This window comes from Zea mays, chromosome 4 (assembly GCF_902167145.1).
Source record: "Zea mays cultivar B73 chromosome 4, Zm-B73-REFERENCE-NAM-5.0, whole genome shotgun sequence".
In the NCBI taxonomy this organism is placed as follows: Eukaryota; Viridiplantae; Streptophyta; class Magnoliopsida; order Poales; family Poaceae; genus Zea; species Zea mays.
The window spans coordinates 163817877-163837322 of NC_050099.1; the positions used below are offsets into that span (position 1 = coordinate 163817877).

The 19446-nt window shown below is 43.7% G+C and overlaps 1 protein-coding gene across 2 annotated transcripts; it reads right to left on the minus strand.

The window, feature by feature from the left end:
• Positions 1-7580: 7580 nt before the first annotated feature.
• LOC103653954 (putative GTP diphosphokinase RSH2 chloroplastic) lies at positions 7581-19093 on the minus strand. Of its 2 annotated transcripts, none has more exons than XM_008680773.3 (17): positions 18513-19093; positions 15390-15580; positions 15156-15296; positions 14909-14965; positions 14602-14696; positions 13809-13941; positions 12738-12917; positions 12282-12475; positions 11447-11513; positions 10858-10991; positions 10486-10552; positions 9612-9674; positions 9300-9538; positions 9086-9215; positions 8910-9002; positions 8474-8677; positions 7581-8315 (listed from the first exon to the last, which is right to left on the minus strand). In XM_008680773.3, exons 1-17 carry the CDS (start codon positions 18871-18873, stop codon positions 8031-8033), a joined length of 2634 nt encoding a protein of 877 aa, XP_008678995.1. In that variant the 5' UTR covers positions 18874-19093; the 3' UTR covers positions 7581-8030. The 2 variants fall into 2 exon arrangements, with proteins under 2 accessions (XP_008678995.1, XP_008678994.1); XM_008680772.4 differs by having other exon boundaries at positions 15390-15583.
• Positions 19094-19446: the final 353 nt, after the last annotated feature.

Here is a 19446-nt window from a genome sequence, read left to right on the forward strand (position 1 = left end):
CATTGGGACGCCACAACGTGGAGCAGACAAGTATTGCACTTGGCCGAACCACGGGATAAATCACCGTGTCTTGTGTGTTGTCTTTCTTTGTGACCATTGTGTTTCACAAGAGCTCGGTCCTTAGCCACTTGGTTCTATTGCACTAACACTTAACCAAGTTTTGTGGCTACAAGTATTTGATTTTTACAGGATCACCTATTCACCCCCCTCTAGGTGCTCTCAGTAAACCCCTGTCCTAGTTTATCGAGATCTCTGAATTCCTCTATCATGTCCCCCACAGAGGAATCAGATGATCTTTGTGTGATGGCGGACTCTCTGGTCTCGGGGGCCGGACCATCCGTAATACTGTCTTTACGCTGTGGTAGATGTTCGGTCTTAAAGACCGAACTGTTTTGTGAAAGACCGGACCATCCGGCCTTAGAAGCCGAACTGTCCGCGACCAAGGACTCATGAATTTTGTGTGTTCTCATCATTTAAACTTTATTTAGGATTTAGCCGATTCTCCATCGGCTCTAGCATTACAGGAATGAAACCCTTCTTATCTATACTTATGAACTAGTAATCAGAAAAATCTACTCATGTGAGACATGTAGCAGTCTCATAAGTCCAGAGTACAGGGGCATCGGCCATAGCGATACAGACCGATACATCAACATATACTTGTTCTACATCATCGCCTACCCATTCTATTAACATTTGATGTAATGTAGAAGGTATATATTGGTTGGCATAAATCCAATCTCTGCCTAGGATTAGACTGTAATTTCCTTCTACATCAGCGACGAAGAATGCAACAGCAAGGGTCTTAGTCCCGATGGTTAATTCAATGGACGTGACTCCCCTGGCTTTAATCGAACTATCAGTTCCAACACCGCTGAGGGTCATGTTGGTCTTGACAAGTTCGTCATCTTGTTTACCTAATTTTCTGTACAATGAATAAGGCATTAGATTTACAGCCGCCCCTCCATCTACCAACATTTTAGCAATTGGTATCCCATCAATGTGACCGCGCACGAAGAGCGGCTTTAAATGATTTACCAATTTATTTGGTTTAGTAAAGGCGGCTTCTTTAGGACCAAAATCAAACTAGGCAACAACAAATTCATCGTCATCGACAATAGTACAATCGGCGGAAAATGTAATAACATTTACATCCATACCTGGGCATTCTGGAGAAGCTTCGTAGTCGACCAGGTCTTCTCCCAGTAGGTCGTCCTCCTCCATTGATGTCGGTACGTTGTTGGAGGCGTCCTGGTGTGGTGCAGACGGTCCGGACTCAGGGGTCGGACAGTCCGCGCCTTCTGTAGCTGGTCCAGCCTTTTTAGCCGGGCTGTCTGCCATACCTGCACGGTGCTGCACAAGTGTTGTTTTATTTTCTATTTTTGTGGTCGTTTGCTTTTCCTCAACGGCCTTTGGTCTCCATTTCTTTTGCGGTGGCAGGTACTGTGGATGTGTGTCATTGAATATCTTTTCCGCCTTCTTTTCCTGGTTCTCTTTTGCTCTTAGGCGTTGTAATTTTCGCTTTTGGGACCATGTCAATCCCACTGGGCACCATCGAGGCATGGAGTATTTTGGATCGGCTGTTTTGATGGTAGTCGTATCTTCTTATTTGGTTGTGTTGGCCGATTCACCAAAAATCATCAGCCCTTCATTATGTTCCTGTATGATGACATCTGTAGTACCTTATTTGATGATATCCTTTTTTGTTGTTCTTTCGGTCGCTGCAGGTATATGCCCCCCTGTCGGATTGGTCGGCCTTTGAGGCCGAGTACTCCGGCAATCTTGTTGGGCCTGTGTCTGGTGACCGGATTGAGCGACGCTCAATCGATCTTGTACTGGAGGTGCCAACCTGTTGAATACAGATGTTTGGGGTGCCCCCCCCAAGCGGGGTACTGTGGCATCCCAAATGGATATGGTGGCATGCCCCACATTTGATTTGGGACATATGGTGGAGGTATATATGTGTATGGATATGGCATAGGTGGATAAGGGGGTGGAGGTGTCCATGTAGGTATGTTAGGTCTCAATTGGACAGTATGACCTTCCATTTCTTTCGATTGGTGGGGTGGTCCAATCGGTCTTACCTGATATTGCTCACGAATGGGCGAGCGAGGTCGCTTTGCTGGCCGGTCACTAGGGCTGGCCTTCTTTTTCACATATTTGGACCATAATTGATCGAAAGTCAGGCCAGATTTGACTAGCCAACCAGCTGCTATAAATGTATTTGTTTTCCACGTACCTATCTCTGGTCGTCGTGGTTTGAAGGTACACGGTCGTTGCGGGTTTTGACTATGATCGGACCGTCCGCTGGAATTCTCCAGACCGTCCGGCGTGGTCCCGGACCGTCTGCGCCTCTGCGTCGGACCGTCCGAGGTGCGCAGCACAGGTGTGAATCATCTAGGCCCCTTAGTGATGTTTTGGTAATTAATGACAACCATTTGTGGACTAACGGTTCTTGAAGAAATAAGAATGCAGGTTGGACCACATAGAATAGAAAAACTTGGAGACTTATAAGCATTGGTTGTGGATCAAGTGAAGGCAAAGGTATAACATAGGTTTTTGTTTTTGCCGGTCTCCAGGAGTTTAGAGAAGATATTTGACCGGATTAGTAGGCTAGATGGCCGTACTATTAAGAGGGGTCAATGACTTTGGTCTGTGTAAAACTTAGTGCCTCATAGAGCATCTAGTGGTTGCATTTGCATGAGGACTAACAATGCTTCCAGTTTCGAGAGTTAAAAATCTTTTCGAAAGCATGTTTGAAAAGTTGCTAAGTCATGGGGCTGGCGGACCGTCCGGGCCAAGTGGGCGGACTATCCACGATCCATCCAGTAGAGACCGAAGTAGTTCACTTCGGACTGGTCCTGTACATTTGTATTGTGAACTGTCCGGGCCTTGGGACCGGACCATCCGCAGTCCTGACCAGAGAGGGTTGCTCTCTGCATAGTCCCTGTATTATTGTGCGGACTGTCCGGCCAGGGTTGGCGGACCGTCCACAGGTGCCAAATTGGTTTGGGCAGGGATTATGTGTTTTTAGGCACTTGTACTACGGACTGTCCGGGGCCTAAGCCCAGACAGTACTGACTCCCAGGTCGCGGACCGTCCGGCCTTGTAGGGCGGACAGTCCACGTGTGTTAACTCTTCATGGTCAGAGCTCTGGTGCTCCAAGTTGCTAGGTCGCGGACGGTCCGGCCAAGGTTGACGGACTGTCCGGACCTCGCTTTTCTGACATCTCTGACAGATTTTAAACGGGAAAACTAGCCGTTACTTGTACGACGGACCGTCCGGCCTCAGGGCATGGACCGTTCACGTGTGCGCAGAAAGTGTGCTAGTTGCACATAACGGTTGGAATTGTGAGGTGGGCTATAAATAGAAGGGGAGCTCGTGTGTGAGGGTCCTCTTGGCCATTCTTTGCACACATTGAGCTCATTTGTGATCCTCCCACTCATTCTCTCACACTCCTTGCTTGAGATTGCATTCTAGCGAGAGATTGAGAGTTCCTAGTGCATTTGCATCCATTGGTGATTCTTGAGGCACTAGGTGGTACACTGGGCAAGCGTCATCAGCTTGTTACTCTTGGAGGTTGCTGCCTCCTAGACGGCTCGGGTGTTGTCTCCGTCGAGCTCTCCTAGAAGATTGTGGAGGAGCCGTGATATCGATTGTGAGGGGTTTGCGCCTACCTCGCCGGAGCGGCAAAGGCGACGCTAGTGGAAACGAGGTATTGGGTGATTTCTTGTCCACTTGGCTCAAAGATCAAGCCGCGTCTTGATAGAGGAGCAAGTGAGAGCTTGAAGTCCACCTCAACGTGGATTAGGGGTGATCGGCAAATCACCGATACCACGGGATAAAATTCGGTGTTTTTCTTTCTCGCATTACTTATTACCGTGCAAGTAATTAGTATTTCACATATTGTCTCTCTTGCATACAATTACCATAGTTGTTTCTCATAGATTACTTACTTGTTGTCACTAGAGAATTTATACCTCTTTTCATATTGATTAAATTTCTCTAGTGATTTTGATTTTAGTCAAAACCATCTATTCACCCCCCTTTAGCCGGTGTCCTATCCTACAGCAGGCTCCTGCTCCTGCCCCTTGGTCTGCGCTTGCCCCCCATCGCTGGAGGTCGTGATGGTCACCTTAAGAGTCTCCCTTCCATCGGGAGTCTTCTCGGCCACCACTTTCCTGCAAGAAATTTTATGATTCCTATCAGCTTCTCTTGCGTTGCCGATGATTATCTCTTTGCCTTTGCCCTTATCGGCTGTGTTTGGCCGAACCAGGATCCTCTTGCCCTCAAAGTCGATCATGTTCATTGGAAAGGGCTCCGTGTCCACCTGCATTTCCTGAAATTTCAATCGTCCTTCGTTAATGGCCGATTGAATTTGTCGACGGAATACATTACAATCATTAGTGGCATAAGAAAATGAGTTATGCCACTTGCAGTATGCACGACATTTCAACTCGTCGGTGGATGGAACAGTGTGATTTATTTTAATTGCCATTTTTGAGTAATTCATCAAATATTTTATCACATTTATCAATATTAAATGTAAACTTAATCTCCTCTTGTCGTTTCTTTTGAACCGGCTGCAAGGAGGAACAAGCCGAAGATTTGGCCTGCTTTGGCCAAACCATTTCAACAGCATATACTTCTGTTGATTCGTCGTCTGAGCTACTTTGGTCGCACTCTACTATATGGACATTATGACGAATGGTTTTGGCAGTCTCTTTGCTCCGGCTTTCACAGGCCAAAGCTCTCTGGTGTAATTGTGCTAGCGTGAAAAAATGGATGCCTTCTAGTCTTTCTTTTAAATAATATCTCAGTCCATTAAAGGCTAATCCTGCTAGCTGTTTTTCTGCTAAGTGTATTTGGAAGCATCGGTTTCTTGTATCCCGGAACCTCCGGATGTATTCATTAACCGATTCGTCCTTCCCCTATCGCAGGGCTACTAGGTCTACCAGATCTAATTCATAATCATCGGAAAAGAAGTGATCATGGAATTTTTGCTCTAACTCCCCTCATGACAAAATAGAATTAGGAGGTAAAGTGGCGTACCACGCGAACGCGGTTCCTATTAAAGACAATAAAAATAAACGCACGCGAAATGCTTCTGTGTAGGCCAATTCTCCTAATTGTGCTAAGAACTGGCCTATGTGTTCGCGCGTGTTTTTTCCTTGGTCACCCGAAAATTTTGCGAATTCGGGTATCTTGGTTCCCTGGGGTATGGGTGGTGATCAAATCGGCTGTCATAAGGTTTCCGATATGATTGCCCCCCAGGCACCATGCTTACTTTGAGCTTATCTCGGAACGCCCTGGCTATTTTCTCCCTCACTATATCAATGACAGCCGGTACGAGACCACCGACTCTCTGGTTAAACATAGGTGGGGTTGGATGGATATTAGCATGTTGTCTTTCCCCCTATTGGTTTGAGCTATGTGGTGCATTGCCATTTACCCTATATGGCTCATAGGATTGATCGTTCCTTTCTGGCCTTCTAGGTAGGGCCGGAAAGCTTTCCTGAGCTCGGGATTTTGTATTAATAGCCTGATGCATCGCATAGTGTGATGGAAAGTGTTGCTGGGACGGGTGAGGATTCAGGTAACAATCCTCCTCAAAAAAGTCATGCGCGGACTGTCCGGACATTGGCCCGGACCGTCCATGATTATATGCGGACCGTCCGTCGTTGTATGCGGACGGTCCGACTTGGTAGTTTAGATTCTGTGCCATATGTTGTGGCTCGGGTGCATGTTTGGGTAACTCATTAAAAATGGGTCCAGCCGTAGCTGGCCCGGACGGTCCGCGCTCACGTGCGGACGGTCCGACCATGTGTAGATCGGCTGATTTACTGCCAATTTGTGGCTGCTCAGGGTATGTATCCATCGGCATCCCATAAAGGGGTTGTAACTGGTCATGACAACCTATAGCTGATGTACTACGCATGTTTCCCCCTAATTCAACCTTGTGCGAAGGAAAATTTGTAATAGTGGATTTATCAAATGCACGCACTAGTCTCCTATAATCATTTTGCATACCCCCTATAATATTTTGCATTTGTTCTCGCTGTTCATCTACATAATTCTTAAGAAATTGTAGCTCGTTTGTGTTACTTACATTGGGGATATATGGTGTGAGTTGGAGCGAAGCTGGATCCGTCGCCCGTTATCGGACGACTTTATTGTTCCTGTCCACCTTGAAGTTGGCCAGGAACTTCGCCTTTGCCTCTTGAATCAGCTGCTCCTTGTGCTCCTCGAACTGGAGCTGTTCGTCAGCCGGCAAGGTCTCCCAAGTCGGCTCTATAATGTTGCTTGGGGAAATATCAGAGCTATCCCTTGAACCGGCCATTGAGGGCCGATTTGATGAGTCTATATGTGTTATCCCCAGCGGAGTCGCCAAAAAGTATGTTGGCACCTTTTTCGGGCGCCAAACACTCAACAAGAACCAGCGGCGGTGCTCTCTGGTCAGGCGCGGACGGTCCGCGACCAAGGGCCGAACGGTCCACGACCTGGAGCAGGGCTAGGGTTCCCTGCCTGACAGCCAGACGGTCCGCGCGTGCGCAGGGGTGACAGAAGGTCGCCGACGGTGCCTGGATCTCGCTCTCGGGAGGGACCCCGTCGGGAGTAGAGATCCTAGGTGGTGTCTAGGCTCGGGTAGACTGACCTAGACTCCTCTAATCGACGTAGAGTCGAAGAGAAGCGAAGAATTTGAGGATTGGAAGACTAACCTAGAACTAGACTAGAACTACTCCTAAGAATAAATGTAAATTGTATTGGTTGAAGGTTTGATTGATTGATTAAATCGGTTGTATTCCTCTGCTTTTATAGATGAGGGGGGGCTGGACCCGTTACCAACAAAATTCCGAACTAATCCCAAGATTCTCGCCAACAAACATAGCAAGAAACTCAGAACCCTAATATGTTCTGCGCTTGCGCGGACCGTCTGGCCCACAAACGTGGACCGTCCGGCCTCAGGGTCGGACCGTCCGGTCTCTTTTTAGTGCTCAACACGTGTAAAATCAGCGCATCCATACCATTAACCAGCATCATAGAGACAGAGTTATTTAACTTGTTGACAATCATCTTAAAAAACAAATCCACTTTTAGATTAAAGCCAGTTGTTTGGCCTGCTGCAACTGCAATCCATAGTGTAGAAGCAGTAGAAACCGGTACGGATTAAAGTCAAACGAATCCATAGTGTAGAAGCAGTAGAAGCCGATACGGATTAAAACCAACCGAACAGGCTCGTGTTTGGTTTGAGGTGGTCCATCTTATTCTCACTCCTCATTTTTTGTTTAGTTTATGGAATAGAATGAGTTGATCCATCACCATCACATTCCTCATAAAGTAACAATTACTCCCTCTGTCCCAGTATACAAGGCACAACCACCTCTGGTTCAAAGACCAAAAAATGTATTTAATTATGTCTATACCATTGTATCGATGTACGTATGCATAGAGAGCACGTCTTATATCGTGGGACAAGAACAAAAAGTGGTTACGCCTTATATCCTAGGACGGACGGAGTAGTATATTCATGAGGATTTCCACCAAAATTTAAGGGATGAATTCATGATACATCAAGCATAGGTTGACTCCACAAACCAAACAACGTTGAAAATCTTGGCTTGCCAAATTACGGGACATGGACATCTTTTTTAGGCAGCATGAGACATCTACTTTGGACATATATAAAAAAAAACTTGCAGCGCTACTGCACTTCATAACTTCACGCTGAAATGTGGACCACTAACTAAACATTACTACATCTTTACTTACGGAAATTTACATTACCACTGTAACTATGGGCAAGGAGAAGCACAGCTGGACAGACAGCTTTTATACTTGCAGTTTCTTATGTACACAGTGAACTCTTGTATGACACAACACTTACTGGACCTAATCCTTCTTTCTTCGATTCATTTCGACAAATGGACTGTACAATTGAGGTTCGATGCATTGCCAAGATAGGGCAAGAACTGAGGAACCAATATGATCAATAACCCTGAGGAAGGTGTACTGGAATCTGGTACTTGCATCTATACCCTCACTTCAACTATATCCCCATCCTTTAGCTCTGTTTGGGGCAGCACTAGTTGGCCATTAACCCAGAGCAGCTTCCCTTCGACGCCCATTCTTCTAGCAGCGTCAGCAGCTGTGCTACCAGTGCTCATTCTCATAATCTTGCCATTAGGCCAGAATATTATGGCCACCTCACGCAGGATTGCCTTTGTGCAGATGCTTGCACTGAGACTTTTCTCTGCCAAAGATGCGCCACGACGAACTTGCTCCTCCCATTGAAGCATGGTTCTGAGCAAATGCACCTACCGGAGCACATTGTGGAAACAATAAGGATTCATGTTATTTTCTTCCTTCGAGATACATCACAATTCCACGGGAAAGAAGAGAGGTAACAGAACAACAGCAACAAAATGATTGTAAACAATCTTTACTTTCTCATAGATGGCTGTAATATGCTAACCTTATTGTTGATGGGGTCGCTTAATGGAGTAGAACTTGGAGGTTCAGATGATGATTTATCAGCATAACTCGATTCAGATGGTAGACTGCAAGTTTCCTTTCCCTCGAATATGGCAGATACAACCATCCAATACTCTTCCTCTTCCTCTTCCGCCAAATCAATTATTTGAATAAATGTAGGTAAAAGTCTCCCAAATTGGTCTTGCTGAAACAAGACATCTTAGACGCACAGGATATAATCAAACCCACGACATAATCACATAATAGGAGTTTAGGGCACCAGCAGTAACTTGTATCTCTAAATTTTTCAGTTGGTGCGATGATTCCAAATGTGCATGCAATATCAGTTTTGCATTCTCATATAATCTAAAACAGAACAAAAGGCTGAGAAGAAGAAACAAAAACTGATAAAGAGCTAATGTTTCAGCTGTACAGACCTTATGAAATATCCCATCCTGGCATAGTGTGTACCTCTCCAGATTTGTTGACCAGTCACCATGTCCAGGTGCACACCACCACTTCTCAGAAACCTGAAATAAGAGTCAGTATTACCGTTTCGACTGAAAGTATGTGAAAATAACCCCATTAAGAGTAAAATTGCTATCGCGTTGACCTTTTTATGAAGCCTAGCATAGGCTTCCCAACGCTTCAACTGAAAAGATGACCTTAGCTCAGCTACAGCTTCAGAAGCTTCAAGACTAAAACTTACAGCAACAATCAATTCCTTTCCTCCTTTATCTATACTGCAAATTGATTTAAACATATATCAGCTGCAATATTGGTCTTCCAGAACAAACAACAGTTTCTATTTTTGAATGAAGATATACCTGACTACGACAGCTGCTAGTAAGTGACTACCTTCAATTCTTAGCACTGGATGCCCCACTTTCATTGAACTGTACTTTGATGGGATATCATCCTGTACAGAACTTTCATCTTCTGAAGAACTAGATGAATATGATGTACTTTGTCTTATTCTCTTACTCATGCTACTTCTGTACTCAACTTTGCTCTCCTTATACAGCCAATGAGCAGCAAGTCCATGTTCTGCATACTCATGCATTCGCTGTGAAGAGACCTCCATCAGCATCAACATGAACTATCAGAATTTATTCAAATAAGGGCACAAAATTATTTACCTGGGTTCTAATCTGGACCTCCAGCGGTGAGCTATCAGATGCCTGAACTGCTGTGTGTAGTGACTATAAAGTGAAAAACGACGGCAAATTAATAAGCAAAGATGGGAAAGCAGACTATGAACTCCAGCAGTCTACTATTTCATCCCACAAATGTAAGTCCATCTAAGTCAAAAGTTTGTAGATTTGACTACCAATATCTATAAAAATATATTATCTTAAATTAAATTAATTATATTAGAAAGTATTTTCATGTTTAAGGCTAACCTTGTGAAAGGGCATCTAGCTGAGTTGGTTAGATGGTCTGAGTAGCACTCCTCAGGTCCTAAGTTTGAATCCCAATGAGAGCGAATTTCAGGCTGAGGTTAAAAAAGGTCAATCGCTGATTTCCCTGGTTATGTACACATGATATGGACTGATCTATGGAGGACGGATCCTTGTGTAGGAGCTGAGAGGGTTCAAAGCACGAGTAAAGATCTGGCCTATAGAGAGCGGACCCTCATGTTGCACCGGGGGCAGCTTTTGTGACCTTTTCTCGGTTGGGGCTCCAATTGAGCCTCTTCTTAATATAATATCATGGAGCCGGTCTTTCCCCTATCGACCAAGTTTTTTTAATGCTAACCTTGTGTTGTCAATCCATACATAGTTTTAGGTATTAATCATCAAAATTCAAGGTAACTTAGGAGTTAGAACAAACATAGATGGACTTATATTTAAAATTGGAGGAAGTAAGGTATAATACTAAGCCTGGGTTGCTATTCCACAACTCAGAATTCTAACATATTTTCATCCTGGCTGGAATGTGATACTGGGCTAGTGGCTCCTGGCTGCAGAGGGTATTGCCTAACAATGGACGTTATGTTTAGATGATTCTTACTTGGTAACCGCTACCCTTAGGATTGATAATGTAGTCATCAAACTCCCCATCAATTGGAGTCCATAGCCTGCAGGTGGAGCAGACAATTTACAAAGTTTGGAAGTGAGTAAGTAACAAAGTTTTAAACTGAAATAACTGTTGTGTAGTGAATTGTGGACTCGGAAAATCAAACATAAACACAGATCTCAAATTAGCCACAACGAACATTCACAATATAAACATGGCAAGACTTACTCCATAGGTAATATAATGTAAGTTCACCCATGTACAATGTCTTAAAATAACGGATTCTTTCTTTTTTTTACCGAATAGCACATTAGTTTCAGTAGTCTTATTGATATGAATAATTTGAGCAATAGATCATTTTGTCACCTGTGTACTATATCAAGGATGCTGTAACAACTCCGGACAGCAGATCCATGCATGGCACCATTTTTGTCTCCAACAATCACCCTCAATGCACGAGCATCATACACTTGCCTAATTCCTACTTCTTTTCTTTTCATCTGTGGAGACAGAATGCGTTAAGACTAAAAATGAATGCTGCACAGAAGAAAATATAATTTGGTTAGACTAAAAAATCCAGCATAATGACATATCCAGCACATTAGGGCCCAAGGAGCAGCACCAAACCTCCCTAGGGCTCGTGCATAACTATCCACATGGAGTCATGTTCCAACACTTTTCATTCCAGGCCCAAGGTGGCTTAGTTCTGGTAGAGATATATTAGATTGGTTTTAGCTGTTATCTATTTCCAGAGATCAGGACTTCAGGAGTCCCTATCCTTTTTTGGCTCTGCCCTTGCTGTGCACCGCCGGGCATCGGCATGGTCCACGCTGCATGAGTGTAGGGCCATTTGAAGTATGTCCATGACACCCTCCTTCTTAAATTTAAGTTCATGATGGTTGAGACATGTGATTACAAACAATACATATATTTTGCAGTATATAAGCAGTAGTACCTTGCAGTAGATACTGTACAAGCTCTTGAGTCTACTCGACAAAGTCACTTCCATCCCAGGTATGTACCTGAACAAGAAATTACATAATACAAGTATTAAAACCACCACAATGTTAGTAATCTTCACAACTAACACGATGAGTTAGCTAGGGTTCCCTTCTTCATTTTTTTTAACGTAATGGCAGGAGCTCTGCATTTCAATTAAGAAGAATGTAATTGACTCAGTTTTAAGGAAAAACAGGTCCGAAACCTACACATAGTGCACAAACAACCCAGATAACGGTATCCGGTATCCCTCCCCCCAAAACCCATCCAGAGTCATCGTTGTCGAGCTCAACACAAGTAACGAGCAACTACGACTCCGCTAGACGGGCTACACATGGCCAAAGGAACTCGACGGTACCTACACCAAACACCGGCACAAAAGGAAGAAGACCGCGGTGCGCCGTCGTTGCCAAACCTCAACACACACCCCACGCGAGGCAGCTCCTTATCAATTTAATGAGTTAGTTGTTTAGACAACAAATGGTTTCATCTTCAATGTTGTTGTTCCCTGAATAATAACCTGCAAGCTGCTCTTTAGGAACAACTTTGCGAAGCTTATGCATAGAGCAAAGAAGTATTTCCCTCTAATTGAAGCTACAAGTGCTGTGACATTTTAAAATTTTATTTCTCTTTTACACTTCTTATACTCTGCTTTTGTACTTTACTATCTTTTTTATCTAGTTTTAACATATATAAGCTGTAGGGAGAAACTTCTCTTGATCCCTGAAAAAAACAATTAATACAACGAGGGACAGATTTTCACATTCTGGAAATTAGAATGAAAAGCTTACGATGTTGATATGAGTAATTCTCGCTCAAGTTCTTCCTCACAAGATGCTAAAGATGCTAATGCAACAGCAGCATCGTCAACTATCTTAGGATTTGGTATAGATTCTCCAGAATTACTATTGAGATTGCTAAGGAAGTATGAACGCCTCTTCCGATCCAAAAAGATGTCAAATGGCAAAACTGCCTGCAATAAGTCCTGCACATAGAAAAGCACAATTTATATATTAAGATATTGGATATCACATATGGTCAACCTACCTGGCAACAAACGTAAAAATGATGCATTGATTTCTATTCAAATCTATGTTCATATGATGTAATGGCTGTCATATGGAAAACAAATGAAAAGAACAAATATGCTATAAGGAAGTACAAATGAGAATGCTGAAAAATGTCAGTGTTGATCAAGTGAGCAAAAGAGTGCAAGGATCGCATGTGCAATTTTACAAAGTACTCACCTTCATATTTGGTCTTTCTTGGTTACATGAACTAAACAAATCATTGATGGACACCATATTCCCATCTTTCATTGAAGCAAGTAATTCGTTTCGAATTGATGATCTTCTCATATTTTTAGATTTTCCGGTACGATTCCACATTAAAGTAAGTTCAGATTGTATTTTCTTGAAGATTTGAGGCTGCAGAGACAGAGGTATTTAATAGTAAAAATATACTAATAGATACAGAAAAATGGATTCCAAAAGCAAGTTGATTTAAAATAAAGGGTAAATGGTTAATCGTTGCTGCTACAAAACTGAGAGTCTAAGACTCAAGCAAAGAAGTGAAAATGTAGAAGATCATCAGGGTCATACATTAGTGTGCAACATGTGCGACTGTTCAGGGACTCCAAAAGTTAGGGCCCCCAGATGTATATCAACTACTAATTAACAAGGTTTAATAGTTATTAGAAAAAACATTAGTTGCACACGCTAGAGCAAGAACTAAGAAAGGCTCAACCCCACCTAACTAAGGCTCAGGCACCCACCAGCCTCCACTTTCAGGCACACGCTTGGTGCTTAGATCCTTGGATATTGGATCATTGGCGACTACATGTACCCGAGTAGGCGCCAGGGCCCAGGTGAGACGATGTTGTATTCCTTTTTCTTTGGCTTTTCGCTTCTGCTTGTCCCATCGTGGACCATGCTAGGGCCATCAGCGCCGCCACCAAGATGCTGATTACCTGCACTGTGCCACCAGCCACCAATGGTCCAATGCCAACACAGATGGCTCCATCAATGGCAACTAGGCAAGGTATACATCTCCCCATCCAGCCATCCCCAATTGGGCAGTTGTCACAAATAAATTGTGTATTGTTTTATAGCAACTAGTAACTACCAAAATTTGATGCTTGTGTTTCTGCTATATTTTTTAAAAAAACTAGGGCCCTTATTGCTTCACCTCAGAGCCTCCAATTTCTAGGTACGGCCCTAAAGATCATCACAGGTTTGTGTACTTTACATGAATGTACCCATTTGTTAGCTAAAAAATCGACCATTTGGTATAAAATAAATGTTGAATAAAAATAATACCTGGAGGACAGCAAAGCATAAATCTTCCAGCTCAGCTTTCAAAGCCCAGACTCCCAATCGAGAAGCAAGTGAGCACCAGACAGCCAATGTCTCTTGAGCAACAGCTTCAGCTTTAGGTACAGGAAGAGCATAACTGCAAAAAAGTTTTCCACAAGGATCAACATTTTATGGAATCCAATAGCTATTTGAAAGCACAGTGAAGTCAAAAGTAGAAGCATTGAGATCATTTGAACTGTCTTATGATGCTGATATGCTAAAATGGATTAAAATGCACTGCTGTGGATTTGATAAGGAGAACACAGTAAAACTTTTGCAATGGGTATGAAGCACAATAAGGTAGTCTGTATTCTGTAAGCCTGATGCCTAGACTGGAGCCAATGGAAATGTTCATGGAGTATAGATTAATAAATAATGAATTTTATGCATCTTGCATAAATAGCAGCAGATAAAATGAAAATGTTGAGGAGAGGCAGATAATACAAAACAGAATTCAGTTATCAAAATTCACCCTCCTTTTCTACTTGAAACCTAATGTGTTTATCTAATATAGATCCCTATTGCATTTTAATGTTCATGACCCTCCCAGTGCTTTGAGTATGTCTTGCCATTTTTGATGAAAATATTAGAAATTGACGACAGAACATAACATGGAAAGGGAACATGATGAACAAAGAGAATGTCAATAAGAACTGCATCCCTAAAATACTTCAGATCGCAAAGGTGATTTTACATTTAGGAAACAAGTAATAAGCAGGACATGCTAAATAGAGATGAAAGGGCTAGAGTTGCATACATTGTCCGCATATTGTGCAAGCGATCTGCCAGCTTGATGAGCACCACACGAGGATCATCAACCATCCCCAATAACATAACACGTAGATTATTTGCCTGACTGACAACAAGAGGATAATCAAACCACGGCTTTCAGAAAGCAGTTTTATATACTTTTCTGGCATCTCACAACAGTTTTGTCAGAAGATGCTGATATTTTGTTTGAACTCATGCATTAACAAGCAAAATCATGCAAAAAGACTGATGATTGACAGCCGTTCAATATAGTCTCATCACTATGCAATAAAGGTTAGTGGAAGGGAACATACTTCCTCTGAAGTAAGAGTGCTCCCACCAGTATTTTTTTGTCGATGCCTGCGAAGTAGCTGCAGCGCACAGAAAATAGTAATGAACAATAGCAATAGTTCCTGAGGGAAGTAAATTGCTTCCTCCAATGTCAAACAAAGAAACTTGGATTTAGTCTGGAATTTTTATTGTAGGCACTAGACAGTGTTTTCCTAAAAGAGATGGAAATTTACATCGAGTCTCAATCAATATCAACAGGGTATACATCACCTGGTTTATGTAGCTTAATTTTGATACACCAGATACCAAGCTAGCAACATCAGCCCCAAACTGCTCTTCTATGCTCTTCAAGCTCTCTGATGTATCACAAACAACATCGTGAAGAATGCCAGCCACAATTGTGTTAACAGCCTATAAGGGAAGAAAGAAGAAAAACACTCATCAATTAAGTTAGTGAAGAAAAAAAATGAAGATGTATTCTCGGAAGACAGGAGAGGGAAATACTCTTTCTCCAGTTGACGGAACCAAGGCAGCTAAAATTTTTCCAGTGTGTATGCAGTGTGTAATATATGGATCCCCTGTTCTCCTAAATTGCCCAAGGTGGGCTGTACTAGCAAATTCTATTGCTTTCTGCACCTTGGGATCCTCAAATATCTGGTATCCTGTCACCTCCACTCCTTCAAATATAAGAGTATCTGCTAAATCACATAATACAAATATGAGATAGTAATCAGAATGAATACAAAAAATGACGAGGTGAAAATCCTTTAGTCATAAAGTTGTTATCGGCTAATTGCATCAATAATTCTAACTAAGAACGTTTCGCCCAAGAAACAAACCCTACAAAGTAGGGGGCAAAGTAGATTATTTATTTACTACGTCAAACTACAAGCACAAAATACATAGTGAGATAGCATAAGCATCTGACATTCTCATAGTGAACAAAATACCTTTCGATCAAATAAGACAAGAATTGAAATCAGCTAATTGAAAGGGAAATGTGCCATTGGGCCATTTCTATAATTGTTTTGGTGATTGAATGCCCAACACCTTGTTTTAAACTCATATGAGCTAAGTAGGTGAAAAGTGCACATCAAAGCACAAGGTATGTTTCTAGACTTAGTAAATTGTTTTTGGTTACTAACATGTTTATCTAAATGCTAGAGACATAGCCAAGAAAAAAGGAAAAGAAATGGAGAAGGACTGGCTCGGTTCAGCCAAAACAGCACCAGCCTATGGCGCACCGGACTGTCCGGTGCCCAGGCTGGCCCGGCGGCGAACTGGCCGCTCTCAGGAATCGACGCGGCGACATGGCTATAAATCACCGGACTGTACGGTGGTGCACCGGACTGTCCGGTGAGTCATCAGCGCTCGCGCCCAAGTCTTCGGCGACGAACTCGTCGCTCTCGGGAAAGAAAAAGACGTCGCGGCTAAAATCACCAGACCGTCCGGTGGTGCACCGGACTGTCCGGTGAGCCAACGGCGCCAGCGGCCAACGGTCGCCTGCGCGATCAACGGGCGACACGTGGCTTAGCCAATGGTCGCACCGGACAGTGTCCGGTGTGCCAACAGATCCAAAGATCCAACGGTCGGCTTCGCCAGAAAAGGAAAGAGATCGCGCACCGGACTGCTACAGTAGTTGTCCAGTGGTGCACCGGACTGTCCGGTGCACCACTCGACAGAAGACAAGAATTGCCTTTCCAAGTTGATCTCCAACGGCTCCTAGCTGCCTTGGGGCTATAAAAGGGACCCCTAGGCGCATGGAGCAGTACACCAAGCATTCACTAAGCATCCTAAGACTCCCAGACTCCGCCTCCACGCATTTGATCGATTGTGTTAGTGATTTGAGCTCCGTTTGAGTTGTGAATCCTCTGTGATGTGTTTCGAGCTCAAGTCTTGGCTTGTGTGCGTGTGTGTGCTGCGGATTTGAGTCTTGCGTGTGTTAATCTCCCTCACTACGGTGCTTCTCTTGTGATAAACTTGTAAGGGCGAGAGGCTCCAATCTATGGAGATTCCTCGCAAACGGGAGAAAGATTACTAAGGAAGATAGCTGTGGTACTCAAAGTTGATCATTGGATCACTTGAGAGAGATTGAGTGCAATCCTTAACCGAAGGAGGTCACCACAACGTGGAAGTAGACATTGGCCGAACCATGGGATAAATCACTGCGTCTTGTGTCCATCTTATTTGTGATTGGCTTTCTTCTAGAATTCACACTTTAGCAACTTGGTTTTAATTGCACTAACATTTCATAACCAAGTGTTGGCTATTTAGTGTTGAAATTCCCAGGATCACCTATTCACCCCCCTCTAAGTGCTCTCAAAGAGGCAATGGCATGTCATTGAATCGCTTATATCTGAACCATTGTTTTCAGATCGTCTGATCGTTCTAACTGGGCGATCAGCCGATTAGTCGCGATTAGGTGACAATTAGGGCGATTAGTAGCCCCTGATCGACCCAAATCGTCCACCTGGTCGTCCTGCATATTTCTAGGACATATATATACACACACATATATAACACTATATATAGATATATACTTATATAGTATAGACTATACTTAAAATAAACTCAATAAAAGGATTAGACTATATGACCAAGATGCTGTAGCAAGCTTGAAATGATCACCAATTCACCATTCACCAACAAGGCAGCAGTATGAAAAGATGAAAACAGCACCAGCAAGTCTATATGAAACTATGAAACTGCAAGTCTACAACTTACAAGACAGCAGCTCTTTCACTCCTGTTGGACTACCCTGAGTAATTAATATGCTGATCGACTGATCGCTCATCGGTCGACTCATCGCTCCATATCGCCGACTAATCGGACGATATGGACGATTATCTCTCCTGATCGAATCGAGCACCCTAATCGAACCCAGAGTACCAATCAGCCCGACTAATCGCAATTAGTTGGACGATCTGAAAACAATGATCTGAACATAATTGCTCTGCTTACGGTGGCAATTGTTTCAACAAATGAATGCTTAACGAGATGTTCTTACATAGCTGGCCCGATTCTAAACCTCAAACTAACTGTTAGCACTTAGTAGCCAAAATTAGCTGAGAGGTTTAGCTAATATATTAGCTCTCAAATAACTATTAGTTATTAGCTGCTCCAACTCGGGTGTTTGAATGTACTAGAGCTAATAGTTAGGGTGGTGTTTGAATGCACTATAGCTAATAGTTAGTGGCTAAAATTAGTTATAGACATCAAACACCATAGCTAATATTTCAGCTATTAGCTATTTTTAGTAAATTAGCTACTAGTTAGCTAGCTATTTGTTAGCTAGCTAATTCTACTAGCAAATTTTTAGGCAACTAACTATTAGCTCTAGTGCATTCAAACACTCCCTTAGTTGGCTAAAAATTGCTAGTGTAATTAGATAGATAACAAATAGCTAGCTAACTATTAACTAATTTACTAAAAATAGCTAATAGCTGAACTATTAGTTAGGTTGTTTGGATGTCTACAGCTAATTTTAGTCGCTAACTATTAGCTTTAGTACATCCTAAAATCAGCTAATAACTTATTATCTAAATAACAGTTAGTTTTAGAGGTTTAGACAATATGCAGCCGATACGGCCAAGTCAGTATAAATCTACACAATTGCACGTCTGTTACCTGGCAACTGGTCGATGCGAGGCCAGAGGAAGTCGACCTTGGTCGAAAGGCACGCCCCCGATGCAATCGCCACGGCCGTGACCGCTACCTGCGCGAGCGTCGACGCCACGGCGCCGTGCACCGCGCCGCTTCCCCCCGCGCCCGCGGCGGCAGCCGCCGCGATCACCTCCCGGGCACCCACGAGCGTGGCCGAGGCCACCGCGAGCCGCGGCGCCACGTGGTCGAGCAGCACGCACCCCATCGTCATCCGCGCCCGCGTCGTCCTACCCCCGCGCCCGACGGTCGCCGCCGGGAGCAAGGCGAGGCGGCGGCCCAGCATCCCAGAGTCGGAGACTGCAGTAGACGCCGGCGATTGCTTCATGCGAGCGAGCCGGGTGTGGGGGCCGGTTTCGTTTCTATCTCATCCTAGCGACGCGAGTCGCGACGAGGGTCACTCACACGGCACGGCACGCGAGTGGCGACGAGGAACGGAGGGTGAGAGCACGAGAGGGGGCGGTCTGTTTGTGTGGCTGCGGCTGGGAACTGGGTCACGGGAGCTGTCGACGTTCGTCAGTGGCACGGTTCTTTCCTCTTCCTCTACCTGTCCTTCTAGCCTCACGGCTTGTTTTTCCCAGATATTTTTATCATCATTTATTTTTAAATTGGCTACACATATGACTTGCTTCTAAGAAAAGGAAATGGTACAGATACAACCTACGTTGGCTGTTCTCGACCTCGATTATTCATAGAAATATTAGGCACCGCACCAAATAAAACCCCCCAATACACATCACATGTGTTCTGGACGAAAATTAATGGCCTACGTTGCCCGTTCTCGATCTGATTATTCATACCAATATTCGGCACCGCATCAAATAAAATTACCAGTGCACACCACGTATTTTTAGAAGAGAACAATGGGTGAAGCAGCCCACTAAACACATTCAATCATCAT

Coding starts and splice junctions, on each gene's coding strand:
- LOC103653954 (XM_008680772.4), bottom strand. CDS start 18,873: ATGAAGCAATCGCCGGCGTCTACTGCAGTCTCCGACTCTGGGATGCTG. Junction 12,476..12,737: donor AAGAAAGACCAAATATGAAG/GTGAGTACTTTG, acceptor TTCTATGTGCAG/GACTTATTGCAGGCAGTTTT. Junction 10,553..10,857: donor ATCCTTGATATAGTACACAG/GTGACAAAATGA, acceptor CTCCACCTGCAG/GCTATGGACTCCAATTGATG.